Source organism: Rhinopithecus bieti, unplaced genomic scaffold (assembly GCF_001698545.2).
Source record: "Rhinopithecus bieti isolate Rb0 unplaced genomic scaffold, ASM169854v2 scaffold_5982, whole genome shotgun sequence".
Taxonomy (NCBI): domain Eukaryota; kingdom Metazoa; phylum Chordata; class Mammalia; order Primates; family Cercopithecidae; genus Rhinopithecus; species Rhinopithecus bieti.
In genome coordinates, this window is record NW_016805132.1 from 1,862,182 (window position 1) to 1,876,390 (window position 14,209).

General features: G+C 37.6%; 1 protein-coding gene across 1 annotated transcript in view; it reads right to left on the bottom strand.

Moving 5' to 3' along the window:
* Positions 1-14,209, bottom strand: part of PDZD8 (PDZ domain containing 8) — a 103,752-nt gene that overhangs the window by 59,342 nt on the left and 30,201 nt on the right. Inside the window, exon 2 of the mRNA XM_017871272.1 lies at positions 9,714-9,836. Within this exon, the coding sequence (XP_017726761.1) occupies positions 9,714-9,836 (123 nt within the window). The remainder of the gene's footprint in view (positions 1-9,713; positions 9,837-14,209) is intronic.

A 14,209-nucleotide genomic window follows, 5' to 3' on the forward strand; every position in this document is an offset into this window, starting at 1 on the left:
TAAAAAAAAAAAAAGACTTGGAGGAATAATATTCAGCAACAATTCCAAGTAATTCCTTCTGATTTTCAAAAGCATTCATTTTGAGTGCAACTTTTCCTTTATACAAATTTAAATGTCTTATGCTTGAGCTAATTTCCTCTTATCGCTACCTCCAAGAAAAAAAAACAAAACAGAACTTTAGCCTTCAACTAAAAAATACTTCATTATATGCACTCTGCATCCCTGGATCTTTCTGAAAAGGTAATTTATTTTAAAAATAATGCGCTCCCCTAAAAAATGTTAAAAATTTCCAAAACCGACACTTCTAACATAAAAGTTTTCAGAACCAAAATAATTTTTATTTTGTAAGGTTTTTTTTGAGACGGAGTTCTACTCTTGTTGCCCAGGCTGGAGTGCAATGGCACCATCTTGGCTCACCGCAACCTCCGCCTCCTGGGTTCAAGTGATTATCCTGCCTCAGCCTCCCGATTAACTGGAATTACAGGCATGCGCCACCACGCCCGGCTCAGTTTTGTATTTTTAGTAGAGACCGGGTTTCTCCATGTTGATCAGGCTGGTCTCAACTCCCAGCATCAGGTGATCTGCCCACCTCGGCCTCCCAAAGTGCTGGGATTACAGGCGTGAATCACCGCGCCTGGCCTCTGTAAGGTTTTTTTGAAAAAGGGTATGGGCCAGGTGTGGTGGCTCACGCCTGTAATCCCAGCACTTTGTGGGGCCAACACAGGCAGATCACTTGAGGTCAGGAGTTTGAGACCAGCCTGGCCAACAAGATGAAACCCCCGCCTCTACTAAAAATACAAAATTTGGTGGGTGTGGTGGCCGGTGCCTGTAATCCCAGCTATCTGAGAAGCTGAGGCAGGGGAATCACTTGAACTCGGGAGGCAGAGGTTGTGGTGGGCGGAGATTGCACCATTGCACTCCAGCCTGGGCAGCAGGGCGGACTCTGTCTCAAAAAAAAAAAAAAAAAAAAAAAAAAAAAAAAAAAAAAAAAAAGGATATGGAGGCAGAATAAGATAACAGAAAGACTGAGGAACTCTGGAGTTAGACAAAACTAGATTCAAATTCCAGTGGTACTGAGCAAGTAACTTGTGGATCTCAGTTCATCCATAAAATGGATATAATAACACTAATCTTGTAAAGATGCTCTGAGAGCTGGAAATAATAAATGCAGTAATGTGCCTACATATTGCAGATAATAAATAAGTACAACTAATAATACAATTATTTGTAGAGCCATGCCCCAAATATCTTCAGATTTAGCTATTTTTCCTTAAAAAAAGTCAAAACATTAAAATAAAGGCAGGTAATAAAAGAAGCACCCACATACTAACTACTCAGGAAAAAAGCAAATATTATTATTTAGCCTTATTTGCTTCAGATGGATTTTTTTTAAGTTATACTCAAGCCAAAATAACAAAATAAATTTAATCAAACTCAATGCTAAAATAAACGGGATTCACAGACAAATGCAAACTGGAAATATTTTGAAGTTATAACTCCTAAAACAGCTCCTCTTGTAAATGAATTTCAAAGTTCATAATATTAACAGCCTTCCCTAGAGAACTAAACATTTCACTTTAAAATATGAACATAATGCTATTTAAAGGATTAATTCCCTATTTCTCTCTTCTGTCAAACTTCTACCTTGAAAATGCTTCACACCTAATATGTTAATCAAGACCAGGTGACAACACTAAAAAAGAATTTAATCACATAATTAAATGATTTTCTTTGCCTTAAAAGATCAATGTAAAACTATGTATTTCGGGTTCTAGAATGATGTCAAGAGTGGTGGCACCGTTCTAAGTCTCCCCAAAACCCCCCCATAAAAGGACAAAAAGCAATGAGGAACACAAAAGCAAAATTCAACAACATGTACAACAAAATGAGGTGGCCAACATTTTAACAGTAGTGAAGTAGTCACTCAAATTCTTCCACAGATTGTAATTATAAAAACTGGATAAAAAATTTTTTTAATCACATTTAAAGACAATGAAAACCTTCCAAATGTAGACAGAAGCCTGCTTTGAGTTTAATATTTCAATTATCAAAAAACTGCAGCTGCAGGCAGGGCACAGGGTTTCATGCCTGTAATCCCAACACTTTGGGAGGTTGAGGCGGGTGGGCTGCTTCAACCCAGGAGTTTGTGACTAGCCTAAGCAACAGGATGAAACCCTTTCTCTACTAAAAATACAAAAAATTAGCCAGGTGTTGGTGGCACATGCCTGTGGTCCCAGCTACTTGGGAGGCTGAGGCAGGAGGATCGCTTGAGCCCAGGAGGTCAAGGCTGTGGTGAGGCATGATCATGTAACTGCACTCCAGCCTGGGTGACAAAGCAAGACCCTGTCTCAAAACAAAACAAAACAGACTCCTGATGTGCTCAGATGTTAGATTTAGCAGATCGAGGCTGCAATGCAGCAATTATACATATATATATAAACTGACATAACATTTGTTCAAAGAATTAAAGGAAAACATAATGAGTGAACAGATAGGAAATATCAACATAGAAATGAGAACCATACAAAACAGAAATTCTAGAGCCAAAAAGTATAATGAACGAGATTAAAAATTCACTTGATGAGCTCAACAGAAAACTGGAGATAGAAGACTCAGTGAACTTGAAATTAGATCATGTGAATTACTCAATCCAAAGTATACAGAGAAAAAGAATTTAAAGAAACAAATAAACAAGCAAACAAACCAAACCTCAGGGGACCTATGGGAAAATGAAACAGCCCAACATAACATGTAATCTAGAATAAGAGAGGTGGAAGAAAAGGCCAAAACAATTGAAAAAATAAGAATAGCCCAAGCCCCCAAATTTGGTTGCAAACACTAATTCGTATGTCCAAGAAGCTAACTGAAATGGAAGCAGGAAAAAACACAAAGAAAGCTCCCCTAGACATGGTCTAAGTGCTGACAGCCAAACATAAAGTAAAACGTTGGAAAGCAGCCAGAGAAAAACAACATGTTACATATGGAGGAAGAATAAAACAAGTTGCTAACTTCTCATCAGAATATGGGATTGACATAGCCAAAGTGCTGAAGGAACAGATGAAAGGAAAGTAAATTTCCAGGTAAGCAAAAAATGAGACAATTTGTAGCCAGCAGACCTATGTAACAAGAAGTGCTAAAGGAAGTTCTGCAGGGTAAAGGGAAGGAATGCCAGATGACAATTTTGATACAAAAGAAGAAATAAAGGGCAACAGAAATGGTAAATATACAGTAAATGTAAAAACAACCCACCACTACCAAAATTTGTTTTCTTTTAATTTTTTTTAAAGGACAGGTAACAGTTTAAGGCAAAAATAACACCACTGATGGTTTAATAACCTATATACCATCTGTATTATCTTTTTGTATAGTTCTGGGTTTGGAGAAGCATGTTAATACTCTACATATTTAAAAGCAAAAATCAGGAAGGATGAAGAAAAGTAGGAGTGGGGGGAGACTAAATCTGAAACAAATAAACCCAACTATATTTTAAATGAACACCATAATCACACCGAAAAGGAAAAACGAAATCTAAATAATTTAAGAACACAGTACTTGACCTCACATTCCCTCAATCTTGGGCAGCGTCAGGGAGAATTACAAAGGAATCCTGAACTCCTTGTAGTATGTTTTTTGTACTTGTATGAACAACACAATTCTGAAACTAATTAAGATTATTATAGGATTGAGCAAATGAATAAAAGTGCTGATGTTGCTGAGTGCCACGAAGTAAGAATTGGGGGAAGAACCAAAGCAAGGAATAATTCCATAAGGATGAACTAGAATTGGAGGTACAGGTTTGAGCATTCTTTATCCAAAATGCTTAGGACCAGGAGTGTTTCAGATTTTGGAATATTTGCTTATATTTAATGAGATATCTTAAAGATGAGACCCAAGTCTAAACACAAAATTAATTTGTTTCATATACACTTTATAGCCTGAAGGTAAATTTATACAAAAATATTGTTTCCCACATGAAACCAAGTTTGTGTACAGTGAACCATCAGAAAGCAAAGGTGTCAGGTGTGTATTTTCCACTTGTGGCATCATGTCAGCACTGAAAAACACTCAGATTCTGGAACATTTTGGAGTTCAAATTTTTCAGATCAAGGTTGCTCAACCTGTATTGGGTGAACTCATGACTTCTAAATTACGTGTGTGTATGCATGTATAAGTACTGATACATGAATGTATTTCCTAACTTCCTCTGAAGAGGTCTATGAATATATAAAGTAGCAATAAACACACCCAACATTCAGATCTTGGTTTCTATTAATAATACCATCCTTTACTAAAATGAACTAGGCAGCTAGTCATGGTGGTACATGCCTGTAGTCTCAGCTAAAAATAAAAAGAATTGGGGTTCTTTGGAAAAATAGTTGGTTCTGGGACCGTGCCAGAGAAGACAGAAGATAAATGCAGAACAGCTTGTTAAATCAGAAAATAATGAAGTCTCAAAAAAAAGAAAAAAAAAAGATGGGGTCACATCACACACAGGATCCATCTTGAGGGGGTTCCTACTGGCCAAATCTGAGACAATTTAGACACCAAAATAATTAAGGACAGTAAAGAATTATAACCATTGAGAAGGTGACAATAAACTAAGAATAAGGGAAGACTCTTGGTAACAGAATAGAATGTCAACTGCTGTGGTTTTCTGTATTTGTGTTATATTTAACATTTAAAACTTAAAAAAAAAAAAAAAGATGTAATTTTGAAATCCAGTGAGACAAAACACCCTAGAAGCTGTTGAGAAAATATAGGCTTTACAACAGCATGAGTGTAACTCAGTAAAGAAATAACCTTAATTAGAATCTCCTTCTACTTATAATAAGTACAAGCTAGACTAAATGTACTGCTTTGGAGTATAGTACTCTCACATTCAACAAAATTTTATAGCCCTTGCCTTCACTGACTATAATCTTATTTGTTTTTTTAAATTGTAACTGGTTGATAATATTAGCTCCCAAAAAAGTATTCACTACATTATTCAATGTCTTTTACATAAAGATCCGTGAAAAATCCCTCTTAGAATTTGGAGTCAGAATTTTTCTCCTAAAGAACATGCACAGTTTATCAGAAAATAAGACCTAAGTGTATGTGAGGTGATGCATATGTTAATTAGCTTGATTTAGCCATTTTACAATGTATGCATATTTTCAAAATACGTATATTTTGTAAACTTTTAAGTTTTTAAAACAAATCAATTGTTTAAGAAATGAAAGTAAGATCTGGCCGGGGCGGTGGCTCATGCCTGTAATCCCAGCACTTTCAGAGGCCGAAGTGGGCAGATCATGAGGTCAGGAGATTGAGGCCATCCTGGCTAACATGGTGAAACCCCTTCTCTACTAAAAATACAAAGAATTAGCCAGGCATGGTGGTGGGCACCTGTAGTCCCAGCTACCTGGGAGGCTGAGGCAGAAGAATGGCATGACCCAGGAGGCGGAGCTTGCAGGGAGCCAAGACTGTGCCACTGCACTCCAGCCTGGGCTACAGTGAGACTCCATCTCAAAAAAAAAAAAAAAAGAAAAGAAAAAGAAAGATCTAACTAATCCATCAAGTTTCCTTTGTCGCCTTAGCTGCCAGAAAATTGATCTCTTTTCCATGTTTTTGATCTAATATATCTTCTGCTTAAATACACATGGTTACATGTTTTCTTTGCAAAATACCTCAAGTATCTTCTATCCTTTAAGATATAAGATAGACTATAAATTATAAATGTACAAAGAATCATCTTAACAATATGATTGCAATACTAATGTGAAATAATTTCACCTAATAGCAGTACCACAAACAGCCATTGCATTCATCTGTGGTTAAAAAAAATCAGCTTTCATCAACTCAAAAAAACACGCGATTGTTCAGAATGATTGCTTTTTAAAAAATACTTGACAAAAGCAAAATGTGAAAACCAATGTTTACACATAATACTGCCTTTCCACCCTCAAGCTATTGCTTGGGAAATGCAAAACAGTATTTCAGATAATTAGGAAAGAACCTCCCTTTACAATATAAGACCTTTTTAAAATAATAAAATTCAAATTCCAATTCTCACAAATATGCAAGAAAAAAATGCTGTTGTTTAAATATTTTTTCTTCACAGACACTGCAATGATTATCTTGAGACATAATAATAGAAGCTACATCTACTGTAGGCGTCCTATGTGGTAGGCACTGTGGGTAGTTACCTATCTCTGATTACAATTACCAGCAAGGTAGCTCCCTTGCCCATTTTACAGATGTGTAACTTGCCTAGTGACACTACATAAGGGCATATGGCTAGACTGAATTCAGTGCTTTCTATAACTCAAAAGTCTATGTTATTCCACTTTAAATGAAGTAATAAGCATTTTTTTGGGTCCTTTTTCCGAAAAGAAAGTACTGTTATGTGTGCTTTCATTTTCTCTAGCGCTTCTTTTTGCTTCAGGAATTAGAATAAAACACACAAGCTGAATTTATATTCAAATGAGATTAACAATTGAAATAAAATGCTTAGGTTACAGTAATATGTTCTTTTAGTTTGAATCCTATAAACTTAAAATCTACCTGAACAGAGTTTTCTGTTTTATACTAAGAAAAAAGTTTACAAGAAAACAATAATGTAAGTTTTAACGGAATGTTAGGACTTAATACGAAGACAAAAAAGCAGGAATGAGTTGAGACTTATTCTCTCCTTCATAAACAAATAATCCTTAAACTATGTAAACAATAACACAGCACCACAACACTGAGTAACTTTTACATGCTTGGATTTGTAAAAATGGTGCAAGGAAATCTCTTTAGTGTACTTGTTCCCGAGATGAATCTATCACTTGGGGAAAGGTGCTGGCTATATAACCTAAGCCGATAGTTATATAACTTAAGAACAGACATTAAAAAAACTATTTTCCATGTTTTCCCTTCAGCCTAATTATGTACTCTCTAAAATACTGGACCTTAATTTTGACCAGGTGATAAGTAAAACAACATAAACAAGTTTATAGGGAATAGTTGGGCTATCACCTTGACCCCTGTCCATCATCATCAACCCAGTTCCTTCCCTGTATACCCCTATAAAACTTCTTATTGGTTCCTCACTTATCCTTTCAGAGATTTATTACACAGTTCCTTATTAAAATAAAGTTGGTTACAGGTTCTTCACACATTCTAATGCTTTTCTTTTCATTTATCTCAATTTAACATGACCTAAAGAATGTCTGGCTATACTTTCTCAATGCCTTACATGCAGTCTTTGATTCCTGTAGCAACGCTTTAAGTGAGCAGTACTGCAGGTAAAGCAAAAATGTGGTGAGCAAAGCTGACACCAAAGCTAGTGGTCTTAAATAGCTACAAGCTAACAGACATATAATCAATACCTAACCTTACCAGCAACATTAAAACAAATGAATTAGTATTTTCTAAATACCTAGCATAGTACCTATTATATCTATTTTACTATACAGTGCAGTTCCTTTTACAAAATAGACAACATATTTAGCCTTTTTTTAAATTTTTTTAAAAAAAGGGATTTTTTGTCTACCAGGCTTTCTAACATAATGATACACAATCCTGAGTCACCCTGTACTTAACAACAATAACAAAAAAGATTAAGTATATTATTAGTATATTCAAAACTAACCTATTACCAAGGATACAAATATATTAGATATAAAATATAACCTGTGTTCTCAAGTACTTAATTGTATTATGGGTTGGAAATAAAAATAAAAGTCATACGTACCAAGTAAGTGGTACAAACAAGTGTCATAAAAATGTAGCTCGAGGATAGTATACTTGTACTTGGAATGATCAGGAGAGACATTAAGAAGGTAGCTTTTGAGCCAAACCAAGAAAGGTTGGCTTCATGGAGCAGAGAAAGGGGCCAAGAAAGCAGCAGCTAGTCAACGTAATGGGCTTGGTGCTTTAAAATATTTAAGTAGGGAATGGCAAACTACAGCTCATGGTCTAAATTCAGTCCACTGCCTGTTTTGTATAACCTGTGGGCTACCAGTGGTTTTTATGTTTTTAAATGGTTGAAAAGTATCAAAAGAATATTTTATACCATATGAAAATTACGAAATTCATATACAAAGTTTTACTGGCACACAGCCACATTCATTCCTTTACACATTATCTGTGACTGCTTCTGTACTGCAAGGCAGAGCTGTATAGTTGCAACAGAGACCATGTGAATCACAGCCTAAAATGTACTATCTAGCCCCTTAGAGAAAAAGTCTGCCAACACCTTGCCTTGGGAAGGCCTATGTAGCTGAAGCACTATGAATGAGGGGCTGGGTGGAGGATGGTGAGACTGAAGCTAGAGAGCTAAGAGGAACCTGTGTGTCATGGTGAAGATTTGGGTTCACATCCTAAGAGTAATGAGGAAGCGGTTAAAGAGTTTTAAGTAGGAGACTGACAATTAGATTTGCATTTTGAAAAGATCATGCTGGTTGTTATTTTGGGGACCAGCAGACTAGGAGATATGAAGGCTAGTATAGTACGTAGTTCAAGCAAGATATGAATATAGCTTAAACTTTGGTGCTGGCAAAGTAAAACAAGGAGGGTAGGCAAGATTATTTCTGAGATCTCTTCCAGTTCTAAAACGCTAAAAAGCCACAGTGGTTCAAAGTCTAGTTTTGCAGCTTTCCTGAGTGTTTCCAATTATCACAAACAATTCTCAAAACCGTTTTGCTAGGTGACAAAGATTCTTTGCCAGGCCAAACTTGGTTGAGGTTTTTGAATCTTCTGCTAGGTCCATCTGTCCAGTTTTAGCAAAGAACTCTGCTAAGTCAGTTTAGCAAGAAACCTCTATTCTTTATATTTGATTGTCCTTTACCATCCTCCATGATGTCTGATCACCCTGGACTTTTTTAGCAAGAATCCTGCTAGGTTGGTTTAGCCAGAATCCCCTTTACCCTTGATGTTTCCTCTTAGTAAGTTTCAACCCACTGATCCCACATTGCTTCTTGGCTATAAATTTCCACCTGCCCATGCTGTATTCAGAGTTGAGCCCAATCTGTCACCCACTTCAAGATCTCACTGCAGTGGCTGCTATACTTATCACGACGGTCCTGAATAAAGACTTCCTTACTGTGCTTTAACAAGTATCATTGAGTAATTTTCTCTTTAACATAGGAACAGCTCCCCAGTAGGTAGAATAAGTTAAAAATAAGCCAACAGAGCATTATGCATCTAAAGAGTGTTGGAATGACTACAGAATAAATGCCCCTCCCTCCATGAAAGCACTTTCTAAAATATGATTTATATTTGTTAAAGTTAGAAAAAGGACTACTTTTTTTTTTTTTTTTTTTTGAGACGGAGTCTCACTCTGTTCGGCCCGGCTGGAGTGAGTGGGCCGGATCTAGCTCACGCAAGCTCCGCTCCCGGTTTCGCCATTCTCTGCCTCAGTCTCCCGAGTAGCTGGGACTACAGGCGCCTGCCACCTCGCCTGGCTAGTTTTTTGTGTATTTTTTAGTAGAGAGGGGTTTCCACCGTGTTAGCCAGGATGTCTTGATCTCTGACCTCGGTGATCCGCCTGTCTCGGCCTTCACAAAGGGGATTACAGGCTTGAGCCACCGCGCCCGGCCAGGACTACTTTTATGATATTAAATTTACAGTTAAAGAATTTACAGGCAAATAATACAATTTAAATGAACACACAACACAAATACTGCTTAGGAACATTTTCACTGCACTGTTTTCCCCATAACTTAGTAATGACAAAACAAAGAACATACCTGCTACATTCTAACAATGTAACTTTAAGACGGCCTTCAGTAAGTGCCCATTGTTGTATATGGATATGCTCTTCATCTTCTTCAAATCCTTGCAAGGTCTGGTATGGAAAAAACGGCTTAAACCTGACAAAAGTAAAGATAAGTCTAAATGTCTGAATAATAAACACCACAGTTTAAAGCATAACAAAACCCACCTGTACAAAAACACAAAGCAAAACGAACACCTAATACTACAAGTGCTCTACAAAATCAAAGCTTACCACACTCCCCCATAACTGGCAGCAAATGGTGCCTTCGCTATGGCACCCATAAGTCTTGGTTTTTTGGTATGCTCCCATTGATAAGGCAAGAGAGAACAAAGAAAAGAAAAATCTAGAGGCAGCAAGTAGGCCATGAAGTTTAGGTGAGGCAGGAGAGAGACTGTTTGTGAACCAGATGGAAAGTGTTCCTACAGTACAAGATCAAAATTCACAATGCATGTTTCATGGAAATAATATACAGTCCCCTTAGTATCCATGGGGGATTGGTTCCAGTACTTCCCAAGGATACCAAAATCCAAGGATGCTCAAGTCTCTAATATAAAATGACCCAGTATATATATTATGCACATTCTCCAATATGTTTTGAATCATCTCTAGATTACCTATAATACCTAATACAATGTAAATGCTATGTAAATAGTTGTTAAGACTATATTGTTCAGAGAATAATGACAAGGAAAAAAGTCTGTACATGTTCAGTGCAGATGAAATTTTTAAAAAATATTTTCAATCCACAGTTGTTTGAATCCATGGATGTGGAACCCATGAATGTGGAACCCACGAATACAGAGAGCTGACTATAATAGACAGTGATTAGTACATGATAAAGATCACTGTAATAGCAACATTAACAACAATTAACACAGCAGAGGTATTCATCAGAGACGTTTACTAATTGCCAGGCAGTATGCTAAGTGCTTTATACATGCATTATCTTATTTAATGCTCACAACCCTGAAGAGGGCAATATTATTGGCTCCTCTTGCCAGATGAAAAGAATGAAGCTTAGGAAGGTTAACAAGTTTGTTCAGTTTTACAAAGTGAATGGCAAAACCAGAATTCAAGCTAGTCTGATTCCAAAGTTCAACTACATAAAACCTCAGTTTACCTATGAATTATTCAGGCATTCATATGCTCATCACTAATATTGTTGTTTTTATGGAGAAGTTTGTGCTGAGTTATAAACTGTAGGTTTTAAAAAACTTGTAATGTCAAACACAAATCATACTCCTCCATTAAAGCTAAAGAAAAAGAAAATGAAAGAAAATTGGGCTTAAAGCCCTGTGGTTTTCAATTCACCCTACACATTGTCACTTGCCATGATATCTACTTGCTCAGAAAGTTTTAGTGACTTCTTACTGACCACACACACAGATACAGACACATACATGGTCAAAAGTTCTTGGTTTTACATTTAAGGTCCACCACAATTAATCTTCCTTTTTTATTTTTACTTTTTCTTGAGACAGGGTCTTGTTCTGTCGCTTAAGCTGGAGTGCAGTGGCACGGTCTTGGCTCACTGCAACCTCTGCCTCCTTGGTTCAAGGTATTCTCTTGCCTCAGCCTCCCAAGTGGCTGGGATTACAGGCATGCACCACTACACCGGATGATTTTTGTATTTTTAGTAGAGATGGGGTTTTGCCATGTTGGCCAGACCAGTCTTGAACTCCTGACCTCAAGTGATCTGCCCGCCTCGGCCTCCCACATGGCCTTCCAAAGTGCTGGTATTACAGGCTTGAGCCACCACATCCAGCCCACAATTAATCTTTCTAATCACATATTACCTTAATATAAACATTCCAATCTAGAAAGTCACCTCATATGCCCAGAAGACACTATGAATATTCCTGCCTTCAGGACTTTCATACCAACTGGAGGTTTTCCCAGATTCCTCAAAGCCTCTCCAAATCCTCCCCTCTTTCACACTCTGCCATACATGCTGCTTTCTTCTCTATCTTGCAGTCTTCTAAACTGCTGTGCATTTATGCCTTAAAATGTCAAATATGACTTAGTCTCACAATTCTCTGCATCCATCACATACCTGACAGGATGTTTCACACATTATCAGGATTTGAGTATGTGTTGCACTGATTTACAAACAGTTAACACTAAAAGTGAAATAAACACTTAGAAAATATCAATAGCCTACTATAGTTTATACTGAAAGATAGTAATAGAGGGGGTTAAATGCTGTTTTATGCTTTCCCAGTAAATAAGATTAAAGAAAAAAAATTTAAGGAAACGTTAAGTAGGGACACAGGCAATGCTCAGTGCTTTTCTCCTGTTTCTAAACTAGTATGGAAAGCAGAAAGCCCCCTCAGTTTCTCCCAACTAAAACATTAATTTGCATTTGAAGTCATTTGATTCAGACTGGCACCAAATTTTTAGAGGGAAAAAAATAGTAGCTAAATTTATATCAATATAATGTTGTAGCTGGGTGCTTTTAATACAATCCTTATGACTCCTGAAAAACATATAACTCCTTTACTTTGCAAAAAATTATAATCATCATATATACTAGAAACTTGGAATTTAATAATCCAAGTTAGCTAAATCACAACTGCTCTAAGAACCAGCTTTTCTTGTCAAATATAAAGTCAAAATTCAATTAAAAAATTTCTCACAGGAGTATGAGTTGAATGTTATATGGAATAAAGTCTAACAGGGGGTTTTGCTAAGAGTGTTTATGCACAAAAATAATTTGAAATCAGAACAATGTATTCCATTTTAAATGAATATACTAAACGGTGGGATAAAGCATGAACATGTTCTGCAAGCCAATAAACAGAATCCACACATTAAAATTCTCTAAGAACATTTGGTTTTCAGAACTTTTAAGTCCAAGTCTTTAAGTATCCCAAACCCATAAAGAATCCAAACAATGAAGCGGGCTACCTCTATCACTTTCTTTTATCTTCCTATTCCATCATATGATCTTTCTTCAAAATCCATTAGTCTTTATTTCCTAATGAACCTATTAACTCAAAATGTCAGTTTTTTCACTCAGGCTTCCCCAAAATAGTCTTAACAAACTACCTGTACTTCCTCCTGTAGAAAACTTAAAAATCCAAACTAGGAAGATTGACTTTAAGGATGACAGTATGAAGAGCCCTGCTGATCTGCTCCCCAGTGAAACTGGTGAAAATTATTTTAAACCAAAACATTTACAGTCTCTGGAAATGGTCTTAAGAGCAAACAGCAAAGTTTTAAAATCTACTTAAGAAAATCTACGAAAATTTGATAAGAAAGTCAAGTCTGTAGTGTTTGAACCCTGTTTCCCCAACAAGCTCAGGGTGGCAGAGACTACACGCTAGACTTATTTTTTATTTTTTATTTCTATTTTTTGAGATGGAGTCTTGATCTGTCGCCCAGGCTGGAGTGCAGTGGCACGATCTCGGTTCACTGCAAGCTCTGCCTCCCAGGTTCACGCTGTTCTCCTGCCTCAGCCTCCTGAGTAGCTGGGCCTACAGGCGTCTGCCACCACACCCAGCTATTTTTTTGTATTTTTAGCAGAGACGGGATTTCACCGTGTTAGCCAGGATGATCTCAATCTCCTGACCTTGTGATTCGCCTGCTTCGGTCTCCCAAAGTGCTGGGATTACAGGTGTGAGCCACCGCGCCAGGCCACTCCACACTAGACTTCTACTGCCATGAACACAGGGCTCCCTCATCCCACAGCTCTCATTTGGTGAGCTTTCTCCCTGGGAGGAGGAGGAGGAGGAAGAGGATAGGAACACTTCTCATCCAGCCTCCAGTCACCTGTTACTTCCAGGCAACTTCGGTCAATGGGGGGGCTTCCTTCATTGACCCAGCCCCCACTCATGGAATGGAGGGTCTACCTTGGGCACAGAACACTGAGAATACTGGAGCCCTGACTGTCTTGCACTGGCTCATGAGGAAGTGGTTCCATAGTGGAAAAGGCAAGCCAAGAGGACCGCAGGCTACTCCATGCCCAATCTAGCACTCAGCTCCTAGAGTTGTGGTATCACCCAGAGAGAAGCATACGGCCGTCTTCACCCCTAGCTCCAGAGACCTGGTTCTGATTATTTTGCTAAGGGGAAAAGGAGAGGGAGAGGCAGGTCAGAAAACAGATTCTCCCAATCTCTTCCCAAAGGAATTAATTTCATTTACAATAGTCTGTGAAGAAGCTCAAACCTAAAGGTACTATCAAGAACAATGGAGGTTGTGGTGAAAAGCACATGTCTTCCTTCAAGGATCTAAGGAAGACATATCCTAGGCTGCAGGCTGCTGTGCTCCTAGTAGAGAAACAGGAAATAAGATAGCTGGGAGGAGCCCTCCTGGGGTGAGAGCAAGTATCAAACACTTAACCAAGGAAACTATTCCTGAAGGAGGCACAACTTGATTGGAACAGTTTGTAGAACAAGTTACACCCCTGGGTGCTATTAAAAGCAACAAGAGAGTTAACACTAGTGGTGGGGAGGGGGTGAGTTGGGT